At 34.0% G+C, this 12,982-nt stretch overlaps 1 protein-coding gene across 1 annotated transcript; it reads right to left on the bottom strand.

Annotated features, from left to right (window-relative positions):
• Window positions 1-1,125: 1,125 nt before the first annotated feature.
• Window positions 1,126-3,143, bottom strand: LOC107765749 (protein NODULATION SIGNALING PATHWAY 2-like). The gene has a single exon (XM_016584434.2). The coding sequence runs from the start codon at window positions 2,850-2,852 to the stop codon at window positions 1,326-1,328; it is 1,527 nt and encodes a 508-aa protein (XP_016439920.1). The 5' UTR covers window positions 2,853-3,143; the 3' UTR covers window positions 1,126-1,325.
• Between the last annotated feature and the right edge of the window lie 9,839 nt (window positions 3,144-12,982).

The raw sequence follows: 12,982 nt of genomic DNA, 5'->3' as shown, positions 1-12,982 counted from the left end.
CGAGGGGACTATCTGTATACGATCGAAATTGGGCATACCCAATTTCGGCGGCAGGGGAGTTGCCTCGAGGGTAACCTCATAATAGATCAGGCTTGAGCTCGAAGATAGAATGTCAAGCCTGGAGATCGAAGTATTCATTAAGATCGAGGCTAGCAACAATCGAGATCAAGCATGACTGACTTCGAGTAAGGCGTAATAACAGAATGGCGAGTTGTCAGCAATCGGTCGAAGATCACGGCGGAAATCCCGAAACAGATCAAATCAAAACGGTTCTTAGTGTCAATCATGGGGTCTATTTTCGTTATTAGAGTTATACCATAATTAGGTTTCCTCTACTATATAAAGAGGAGTTCCAATCATTTGTAGATGATCATTATTCACTGATAAGAAGAGACATATACGCTTATTTCTATCATCAATGTTCATCACGGTTTGTTCTATCCTTTATTGTTCTTATTAACTAACCTCGAGACTATCTCAAATCGAGGTCGAGGCATCGTTTGCAGACCGGTTTGATTTATTTTATTGTCCAAGTTATCTATTTAATTCGTTGTTTTTCAATTGGTGTCAGTTTAAATCACATATCCTTAAAACCACAATATAAGTTTAATTGTTACTCAATTTTTAGGGTAAACACTAATACAATGTCAAAACACTCGTGCACTTACATGAAGATAGATCTCGAAGGCGGAATCTTCAAACATTGAAATGTCAACCTTAATTAAATAAAATTTTCATATTTTTATAAAATAATCGCACAAAAGATTTTTACGGATGTTACTACTTTTAGATACCTTGATCGCGCATTTCAGCATTTAGATTTTTCCAAACTAGTAGGACTTAACATTTCTCGTTTTCTTGTAAATTATTTTGTAAGGCTATAATCCTCATATTCATCCCTGCAAGATTTATAGCTTTGTTCATTAATTTTCAAAAAGGTTTTTAGTTTTGCAGAATAATCATCATCAGTCGGAATCTTTACTTTCAAGAAAACTGAACAATTTCGCAAATTGGTCAATCTAAGCTTGGAAGATAAATTGTACATGACGTAATGTTTTATGGAGCCAAAACTTTGCTTCCTTCGTCACTCAGCCACTCCATTGGAAACTACTTATCACAGGGATAGAAGAAAGGCCTCACAAACAACTAGTTTCAATCCAAATATCACAGGAAAAGGACAAAAACACACGCATAGGAATCGATGAAAAGCCTCACGAAAAACTAGTTTCGATATGAAATAACACAAAGGACTATAACAACACACACAGCAGATAGTAACTTGGGGTGGGGTTGCACACTTGCATGAATTATATATAATTTATTTATTACAAGTCACTATCCGGAGAGGTCCAAATAGAAGCAGAAAGTAGGCGCCGGGACTTCCACCCCAAAACGAGTTTATTGGTGCCAATCTCCTCCACCCTATACCCATCATTGAATAGCCCCAACAGCAATTTTGCTTGACAATGATTTGCAAAGCTTATATTACTCTCGTGATACCCCACCACACTCAACCACTCCCCCCACGAGCTCCTCTCATCCTCTCCCCGGGTTCGGTATGTCCGGGCCAATGACCCGATTATCCGAGGCCCAAGGAACACCCGCTCCACCAAAGCTCGAGCCCGGCTTTGGAGCGGGAACCCTGCCTCGAGTGAATCATAAAGGGCTGAGTAGTGGTGCAATGTGTCCATGAACCGGCCCACGAACCCTTCCTCCTCCTCAATGGGCCTTACCTCCTCTTCAACTAAGGTCACGAGCCTCGGGTTCAGGGTCTTGGATCCGGATAGGAACGAAGCAACGGAATCCGAGGCTCGATAAGTAAAATGAGGCAAGTGTAACATGCAATTTATAATTATAGCTTCTCCTCGGACCAACTTCAGAGCGGGTGGCTTAAACGTCTCGTCCGAGTCTAACCTGCAGTGGTGAAACGAAAATGGCTGGCCGATGGACGCAGCAAAAGCTGTTAGCCGACGGCCGGTCTCTTGGACCGTCCCAAACGACCGACGACCACTGCCACTCCTCGACAATGCTGTGATCCTAAGGTGTGGAGTTGGGGGCCCATCTTTTCTGGACAACAAGGCTTGCATTAAGGAAGCCCATTGGATTCCTTCCATTATATCGTAGTCCACGATATGGACTCTTCTATCATGAGCCACGGCTTCTAAAATGGCTTGATTTGCTGTGAAGTGCCCAAATTTGACAAAAGGGGACATGTCCTGTAATAACTGAAAAGCAGCCAACACATCTCCCTGTTGCTGCTCGTCCTTATAATTAGGAGAAAACATGCTCTTAGCGTGTAAAGATCCTGAGGCTGCACCGTCGAGCAACGCCTGCAAGGCGTCGGTGAAGTGCGCGGCTAACCTCTCCATGTTGGTAGAGCCGTTAGGGGAAGCCAATTCCTTGAGCCGAACCAATATCACTCGAGCTAACTCACGGCTTTTGTTCACGCCGGTTAGCGCCTCCGCTGCCGCCATCAGCAAGTGAACAAGCTTCAGCCCGTTGACATCTTCCGATTGATTGTTATTCGATTCTTCTGGTTCCTCCATCAACACAGAATCCTCTGAGTTGTAAAAAGTACTCGATTTTGGGATACTGATATTCAACCCTCCTGAAGAATTGTTCCCTTCGATCATGGATTCAATTAGATCTTGAAAATTATCGCCGCCAGAAAAAGCTTCCCAATCAACAACCGGGGACCAGTCATTCCATGTACAACCATGATCATGGTCATCATCAGAAGAGGACGTGGTGGTAGTGGTAGTGGTAGTGGTAGTGGTAGTGGTGGTGGTGGTGCTTAAACCACTGTAATAATCAAAATCTGGGACGGTGCCATCAACCATCATCGTCGCCATACCTAACAACAGTAGCAAAGGCCTTGTGCTTCAAGTGTTTGTTATTATGCCTTCTCAAAGAGAAGTGTGTGATTTATAAACGAAGAAAGAAAGAAAGAGAGAAAGGAGCTGAAACAAGAGACAATGTAGGTAGGAAGCTGATTGAGATTAATGCATTAATAAAACAGGGATTAGTACTCTAATGAATAGAGTGGTAATGATGGGGAGTTTGATCTGATTTTATATATCACATTAAGTGGTCATTTGGTAAGAGATAACAAGAATAGTGTTAGAATAAGGTGTGCTAGTAATGTTGGTATTAGTAATGTTTACATTAATTATAGTAAGATTATTTGTTATTTACTGTTTGGTTTGGTGTATTAAAGCATTGTATAATTTCTAAAAAAAATTAGTTGTTTACAAAAATATTCTCCACATTTCCTTAACTTTATACACTATTTTTATTGCAACAGTTTTATTACCCTCCACATTCTTTACTCTCTCTAGAGCCAACTTTTTTTTACATAGGAGCAAAATTAAAAGAAAAAACTAATTGAAATATTAAAGTTAAAAGAGAAGAAAAATTTAATTGCTATGACATATAATACAAAATAGAAATTATTAAAAAATGAATAGATTTTTAACTGATAAAGAGAAAATCAATTTATACTTTGAACGAATTAAAAATCAAATTTAATATTAAATATGATATTATTTTAATTATAAGGAGAATGCTAAGGGGAAAAACTAACTAAAATATCACAATAGAAAATATACAAAATATGGTGAAAAGTATTTGGAATTAGGTTTTGAGTGATTTGAGAGATAATTATGTCTTTAACCATGTTTATGCAAGTATTAAAAACCCTTACATTGCTAATACCATGGTTTGCTATCCCAAATAGGATGTATAACTAATAGTAGTATCAAACAAGGAATTAGTAATGCAAAAAGTTATGCATTGTTTTTCTAATACCTCGTATTGTTTTTTCTAATACCTCCTACCAAATGAGCCCTAAATTAAATTAAAGGGTGTCAATCAAAGCTGATTAATCATGTATTGGATTAGTTTACTCTTTTGCACCATAGAATATTTTACTTACTAGTTTGAGATTTAGCCCCAATGGTATTTGTTTATCATTAATCAATGTGGTCCTCTACCAACTAGATGGTCGGAAGTTTTGAGGTCCATCACACACTCTTTTGGATTGCAATAACCTAAAGCAAGGGGGAAATATTTTTATTACTCCTATTTGATAGATGAGGTTTCCGACAAACGTAGGGCATAATTTTGTGCTTTAGTTTATTCAAGAAGTGTGTGCCATCCACGTCATGTTGTATGCTCAGAAAAAGATGTGTTATAAATATTTCTACATTGGACCACTATCTACAAAGATAGAAATCATTTTGAAATTGTTATGTGGTCCGACTGTGGCTATGTATTTTATTTATAAGGGAGGTCCGGATCAGGTGCAACTCAATTATTTTACGAGTATTTATTATTTTTCATCATCGCGAAATAGTTTCACCCATTAAATTTTAGATATACAGTAAGATGAAATCGCATAACATGATTTGTTAAATGTGAATTATGCATTTAGTTCTGACAAAATCAACTAATAGTATCTTGGTGACGATTTTATTAGTACCATAATATTTTTTGATGAACCGGAAGAAAGAATAGGAGAGCATTTTGGCGGAATTTAAACTTTAAACCTACTGCTACAATCTTTAATTATACTCCTTCAAGAGTAACAACATCATTATATCACTAAACGATGGTATAGAGATTTAAGGGAGAACTTTATCCATATTGGCGGACATACTAAATCAATATATACTTGTTACTCGTTATTGATTTCAAACTTAAATTTGTGTCATCTATCAATTAATAAGATGTATTTTGCACAATGATGTTAAATACAAATGATCAGAAAATAGATTTTTAAACCTTATTCACCTACTGTTTATTTTATGTGAATATGCAGATTATAATATGAAAAACTAAAACAGATTATTATATGAAAAACTAAAACAAATTTCAAATAATTGAGGAAGGAAAATGAAGAACAAAGGTAACTCACTTGTGAGTTGTGACTAGTGCTCCCTTTTATCTTGAATTGAGTATTATTGGTTTATACACCATATGTAGGTAAGATTTTTCCGAGATTCATCCTATTCTGCAAACTCTAATTAAGTAAGCCATTAGGTTTTTGGGCACAGTTAAGTAGAATAGTAATTCTGCATATATGTTTCAAACAAGTGGAGGTTGGTTATTCCATATAGTTAAGTAATTTTAAAACTTCCTAAAAGACATATGTTAAAATATGCTAATTGTTCAAAAGGATGCGATATTTTCCAATGTTGGGTCTAATGATACATAGGTTACCACCTTTTAAACAGGTTTAAGCAGAGGCGTATCTAAGTTGAAGGATATGGGTTCACGTGAACCTATACTCATCTCCCTAAATTATGTATAACAATGTTATATTTCTTTAAAATTACTTAAGTATATGTGCGTGAACTCATGCTCAAAGTCTATTGTGGTGCAATTATTATTGTGTGCATCTCTACAAGTAAAATTGACAGTTCAAATCCCACTTTGAACGGTCTTATTTTCTGCATGAATTTTTATATATATATATATATGTGTGTGTGTGTGTGTATAAATTACTAAAATTTCGAAAAGAATATAATTTTGAACCTACAATTTTAAAAGTATAATGGTAAGAGACTAAAGTTAAACTAGTCAAATATAAAATCAGTCAAATATGAATTCTTCACAATAGTGCACCCATCCTCTTGAAATCGTGAATCCGCCTCTGGCGGCCCTTCCCCGGACCTTGTGTGAATGCGAACCCCACATTTCTTTATAGTATTGTCCCTTATGCTAAAATATTTGTACCAAGAATAATCTTATTACTTTTACCGCTCTATTCAGTCATTTCAGGTGGCAAGATCTCAATGCATTCTTTTTAATTAAACTGAGGTGTCAAGACGTAAATCAGCCAATAAATTTCAGATCTGGTAAAAATAAATAAATAAATAAATAAACAAATAAACAAACTTAGATCATGAACTTAGTATAACCAGCCGACTATGCAGTTATGATCTTACAGTCCTTTTTTATAATGACATATAAATTGACAAGAAAAGAATAATATGTGAATCGTCATTTAATATAAATCCATGGGTTTCTTCTTATAGCATTATTATTTCCAACAACTTTGATTGTTTCCAAGTTCCAAGCTTTGTCATAGCTTGCAGAAGCAACTATAGAATTACAAACCCTTGTCTCTGGATTTTTTCTCTTTCTAATTTGTACATTAACATGAGTTCAATTCTTCTTCCAAAAGTTAAGCTCAGTATGCATTCACATGCAAGGAAGACAAATTTTAGGTATAAAACAAAGCACAAAACAACAATTTAATAGAGTAAGGACTTGATCCAATTTTCTTGGAAATCATCAACTTGACAGCTCAGTTGCAAGAATTACTTCAAAACCATAAATGGTATACAAAATTAATTTTTTGAACCCTAGAATAATTTGAATCAAATCACAGTTCACAGTTGTGATGATTCAGTTACTTTAGAAATAATTCCATAAATAGAAAAGTGTTAATGGGGAACTACAATTTTTTTTATTGATAATCAAGAAATCTCCAAGGAATATTTGGTGCGGAACTTGATGGATAATGGTTGTCTCTCTATTATTTCACTCAAATATCAGTGTTTTTTCTATAGTAGGGTTCGAACTACAAGAAAAAATAAATCTTTTTTCTAGTTTCTAGTAGCTTGTTTGGATTTTTATTACATGTCTGTTTCATAATGTATCGTATTGTATTATTTGATAAATACAGCGTTTGGATAGATTGTACATCGTTTACCGTCGTTTTATGATGCCACACACTAACAATACGAAAAAAAAACTTGCAATATTATTAAAAACAAAATAGAATACGGAGTAGATTATTATATAAAAGAGTAGTGCAAAGGATAATATATGATTATTTAATAATAAGGAAGGGCAAGATGAGAAAAGAAAAAAAGACGTAAGGTATAAACGACGTCACCACACCAAATCCGCCGTTCCATAAAATGATATTTTTCGTCATTACGTAACAACAGATTTTGCAATACGATACAATAAATTTTAAGTAACAATTAAAATAAATATTATATTTAATGTAACAATACAATACAAAACAATACAATAGGTAACAACCATATAGTATAACGACGCCACCACAATTGCATATTTTTTGCACCTTGTAGACTATAGTGTAATAGTCATGTACTGAAGTCTTTGGTAACTATGAATGCACTTTGTACAGAAGATCAAATTTCAAATATATGAAATCAGATTTGAGTCTAAAATATAGGTAGCAAAACTTTCCGGTTACGAAGTTTATTTCGTACACAATTTCACCCACATTCTTAAATTTTGTAAATTGACCAACACGAGTGTTTTAAGTGTCAATAGAAAAATCTCTCTTCCACAATTTGCTTATCTATTTCAAAAAGAATACCATTTTTCTACATGCAAAAATAAATTAACTTCAAGCTTATCATTTTATCTTTAATGTTATATTTTTATAGTTACAAAAATCTCATGGCATATTTAACACCATAAGTTCAAAAGGTTTTCCTTTTTTCTTTCTTTGTTAACGTCATGTCCAATCAAATACCACCACATCAATTGAAAATGATGTAATAGCTAAAGAGAAATAAGAAAACAAGTAACGAAAGTACACAGAGCCGATATAGAACTCAGTTTGACATAACGCATAATGAATTATTTCAAGCGACTTCAATATCATTTCCTAAAGATTTTTACAATTTTTAATTAAATTAAAAGTATTGGGTTAGCTCATCCAGCAAGCGCCCTACATTTCACAATTGAGGTGAAAGGTTTAAACCCTATCGGTAGCGTAGTGTTTAGGGTAAAATTGGTTAACGACAGTTGGACGAATAACAAGATGACACGTGGCACTGAAAACAGGTAAACTGTGAGTCAGCAAATAGTTGGCACCAAATACAAGAATATGAGCGGTGCTGAGTGAGTTCCGATAGCAATCGAGAACAAAAATTTGAAAGGAAAACACCGGTTGAGAAAGACAACATTCAATGGACAGCTGTTACAAAGAATCTCTGTATTAATAGCCAAGAGTTATGCAGTTATCAATGGCAGTTTTATTCTCATTCAATAGGAGTTTGATTTGGGGATCTTGTCTCCCTAAATAGAACTATAAATAAGAGAATTAGTATCCATTATAAGGGACGAAAAATCATCTGTATTCAAAAGCTATAATTTGCTCTCATACTATAAAATCTCTCGCTTGCTTTTGTTCTTAATATTATTCATATTATTGCTTCCAGAGAAGCTCATCATACAACTAGGCTTTTATTTCTTTTAAGTTAATTTCATAATCTTGATTCCATTCTTATCTACTTCATATTTTTGGATCAAGTTAATTCGCGTGTCAATAAATAATGTTATAAATTCAACTGTACCGTTTTACGGATAAATAGTTTGGCACCCACCGTGGAGTATAGACAATTGTATAATTGCTTTGATCCATTCATCTGTTACTAATAAATTTTGATTCCTTTCTTAGTAAAAAAAAAAATCAAATATGGCAGCTAATGATGTGAACAATTCCTATAATGTTGGAGCACACAACGAACATAAAGATGTGTTCCAACATGATGATTCAACTAGAGAACCTCGCGATGAAGGAGATGAAACAACTCCAGTTCATGAAGGTCAAAATCCTCGTCATATGAGAAGTCCAACTCCTGATGATGCGAATGACGAATACGTTGTTGAAACGGTCAAAATCTTGAGAGAGCAACAATGGAAAATTATGAACTACCTCCCGAGACATGACCGAATTATGGCAGAATTAAAGCAGGCTCTTTCGGTTGCTTCTAATAATTCTAATGGAGGAGTTCAGATTCCTCCCAATATCCCTACAAATCAAACAGTTCAAAGAACAGATAACGACGCACCAAGGGAGGAGATAGAGTTTAACGAGGATGATGGTACTGGTAGTGGATCCGAGAATGACAGCAACGCTAACGGCCCTTTCAAAACCGAGCTCATGAGATTCATGAGGAAAATGAATGAACAAATGGACTAAAATGATAAAGAATTCCATGCTTAGATGGATCAGATATCGGGAGTGCCATCGGTGCTAAAGGGACTGGATTCTAAGAAGTATACACAGTTGCCGTTCAAACCAAGTGTGGCCCAGAGGTGATTCTGAAAAGGTTTAAGATGTCGGATATTTCGAAGTATGATGGGACTTCGGATCCACATGAGCTTATCACGACCTACACTACGACTGTAAAGGGAAATGACTTAGCCCAACATGAGATTGAATCTGTCTTGTTGAAGAAATTTGGATAAACCCTGACGAAAGGTGTGATCACCTAATTTTTGACCATATTTGAATTTGTTTTCACCACTTTTTAGTTGGTAAATATTTTTAAAGCTTTTGTTTTATCCTTTTATACGTTTTAAAGGAAATTAAAAATAAAAAAAAGTTATATCTTTAGATAATTAGTCTTCTTTAAATTTTTTTTTAAAGGAAAGAAGAAATTTTTTAAAATATATTTTATTAGTATATTTTTTGTTAGTCTAAAGACTTTCTATAAATAAATATTGAATATTTAGTACTTTAATCCTTTGGTTAGTAAGATGTAGTATTTTACACTATTTACATATTATCTCTAAATAAATAAATAAATAAGAGTAAAAAAAAAATGAACGAAATGGTGGCACAACGATGTGTCCTTACAAATCTTGCACAAATCTTGCACATGCACTTTTCTCAATTGGCTACCCACTTTTCAAAAAGCTCACATGAGGGTAGGAATGCAATTTCTCCTTTTCCCAATTTTCATTCTACTATACATATAACAAAAAGTCAAAAAAGGGGGAGGAAAGTCAAAAAGGGGAGGAGGAAAGAGAGGCGATCGGAGAGAGAAGCAAAAGGAGAGGAAGGATCTGGAGAGTTGCTAAAAAAAGGACATATATCTTTGAGAAAAATCAGAAATTTTATACATATAGCAAGCTGAAACTTCATAGCTTTGTGAGTAGGAGTTGAGTGCAAAAACTTTGAGAAAAATAGAAAGATCCCTTAGCCAATTTGTGAAGTCGATAGCTACCAGTTTCAAGCATCTTTGTTGAGTTTTCTAGGTTGTCCTAGCACCTGAGTTGATGTTGTTTCTATATTATTTGCTGCTGAATTTCTATTGCTACACTGCTGTATTTTATTATTCTACAAACTAGGTAACTTTAAAATTCATATATTGCAGATTCTTAATGATAATTAGAAGGATTTGATCCCGGTTTGGTTGATGAAACATGTTAAGATCTGATTATGTTTCAAGATGAATGATATATCAGTGTTATCATCATGTAAATCTGTTAAAAATTAGTTAAATTATCGTTTCTTCTTTATATATGTGATTGAAATTGCATTCTGTTTACTTAGTTTAAGGAAAAGATAAAGACCTCACTTTTAAAAGTGATCTTTGTTGGAATTCATATGTCAAAGAATTGTTTTCTCTTTTCCTTCTGCTCCATCTTATGCTTTTTAATTTTTCTGTGTCTTTTACTTGCCTATTTTTACTTTATTTGTTTCAGTTTCTTTTGAATGTAATTAACAACTTTGAATCGTAATAGATTAATAGAGTGGGTTGGGGGGGGGGGCATAAAGACTAGATTCAAGAATCGTTTTATTCTTTTAATAATTATCTAGTCTAATCACTTTCAAATAAATTAATCATTAGGCAAACTTTAGGTGCGAATATTAGAAATAATTTTCTTAAAATGTTTAGCCTATGCTAGTTAGTACTTAAAAAAAAAATAACAATAGTAAGAATCAAGATTTAGGTAGGCCTAATATCCACTAGTTATCTGTATATGGTTATAAAGAATTTTATCTTTTCACAATACGGATGAACAATTTTGTTTTTTCAATAATCTAAACCCTCAAAGCATTTTTTTTTTAATAAAGATGAATAATTTCGTCTTAACCAATGTCGGAAAGACTCGCTTTGAAATAAAGACATAAATAAAAAGACAAGTTCGTGAGGACACGTCTTGTTTTTAATTCTTTCAAATAAATAAAAGTTTGTTATTTAATTAACTTCGAGTAGGCTCCAATTTTGGGTATGACGCACGAACTAAGGTCGGGGATACACGTCTTGGTTAGTGTAAGCTAGGGTCGGAATACTCGTCCTATTTTGAGATTAATAAAATCATCAACAATAAAAGCGGACATAAGTAAAACATGAAAAAATCAAATAAAGCATAGATTATCCAAAAATTAATTCAAACCAATTTTAGTCAATAAAAGCGACCGTGCTAGAACTATGGGACTCGAAAAATACCTTACACCTTCTCCCCGGTCAACATAATTCCTTACCCGGACTTTATTTTTGCAGACCAATAATAATAGAGTCAAACTTTTCTTTGACTAGAGATTCAAATAAAAGGTCACTTGGAACACCCAAAAATCAATTCCAAGTGGCGACTATATAAATAAAATAATCCCTATTCAAGTTTGTCTCTTTAATTGGAAAAACTCTTTAACCCACAATCCATAACATACATTATTTTGGGGGTAGAAAAGGGGTGTGACAACTCTGGCGACTCTGCTGGGGAACTCTCAAGAATTCGAGCTTGTACATTGACTTTATTTGGCTTTATTAATTTTTATATATATTGTAATTTATTTGGGCCTAATGTGTTACTTGTCCACTTTTTACCGTTTTGATATTATTGAATTGTACATATAAATTGTATCATCTCTCACACCCCTCTGAATCTTCTTATAGTTAGTTATGTTGTGTTTGCCTACCAGCATCACAAAATTTCTGTCTTGAGATAAAGCCAGTTAGCCTACCAGCTTTTGGTGAAGGATTTATTCACACATGCTTAGGCGGGAGAGCCGTTAGCTAGCCAGTGTTGTTCTACTACTGGTGACGTTTGACGCTCCTCGGTTCGGGTTGTCCGCCCGGGTAAGCCAGGTCTAGATACCATCTCCTTTAGGATTTGAAAACTTAGAAGAACAAGCCACAAGCAATGAATATGCCTAGTAGGCTACGCTTTATTTGCATCATGTGCATTTGACTTAGCAGCGCTCGACACAGGGGCCGATTTCTGTTTTAGGACAGGTACCTTGTTGAGACCATTATGTCATGTTATGTGCTACTTGTTGCATTATTTAGGAGGCTTGCATGTCTACCGACTTTAGCATAAATCAATTGAACGAATAGAGAAAAATGATGTGGTCTAGTGCATATGGTTTTTAAAGATTAATTTTCATAAAAATCAAAAAAAGAAAAGAACATAGTCTGTTTTAATCGAACTACGCAGGTCTGATTCTCATCTGGTGTGAGATACGTAGGCAAACCTCATCGGTTTCGGCCCCCAATTTTTAAAAATCCAAAAATAATTTTCTTTAATTTCTTCTTTAAAAGTCTTTCTTTGAGACGTCAAATCCAAAAATACAAAAGTATTTTCTTCCTTTTTGTAAAAAAAAAGTCTTTCTCCAAAAAAAAAAAAAATCAAAATTCAATATTTTTTTATCTTTCTTTCGAAAATAATGAAAAAATAAAAATAAAAATCCAAAAATATTTTCTTTCTTGTTTAGATGTCTTTCTTTCGAAAATTTCGAATAAAAAAAAGTGAGAAAATTCAAAATCCAAAATATTTTCTTTGTTCGGAGCTTTTGTGATATGATTTTCAAAAAATAAATGATAGATAAATTAGAAAAAGAATTAGCTTATTTACTTTATTTCTGGTATCCCTAAACTACACAAGATCTGATTCATGTTCCCACATGATACGTAGGCAACCCACATCAGGTTCGATCGAATGGTTTTGAAGAAAAAAGAAAGAGAAGAAAGAGAGGAAGAGTGTGTTCATTCTAAAGTGCTTGTTATTTTGAAATAAAAGCTAGTTAAAGGTGGTTGGTTTGTTGATTTGCAATGGTGATTCACGAAAACAATTTAGGATCACTCTATCATCATCTTCTCAACTAAAGGAACAAGAACCACTATTGTTGATCCAACTAAGGCCACGAAAAGGCAAGTAAACAAGTTGGTGATAGAAATAGAGATAAATGTTAGCTGAC

This window comes from Nicotiana tabacum, chromosome 12 (genome assembly GCF_000715075.1).
Source record: "Nicotiana tabacum cultivar K326 chromosome 12, ASM71507v2, whole genome shotgun sequence".
NCBI lineage: Eukaryota > Viridiplantae > Streptophyta > Magnoliopsida > Solanales > Solanaceae > Nicotiana > Nicotiana tabacum.
The sequence above is the reverse complement of the archived record's forward strand: the minus strand, read 5'-3'. Positions and strand labels throughout refer to the sequence as shown.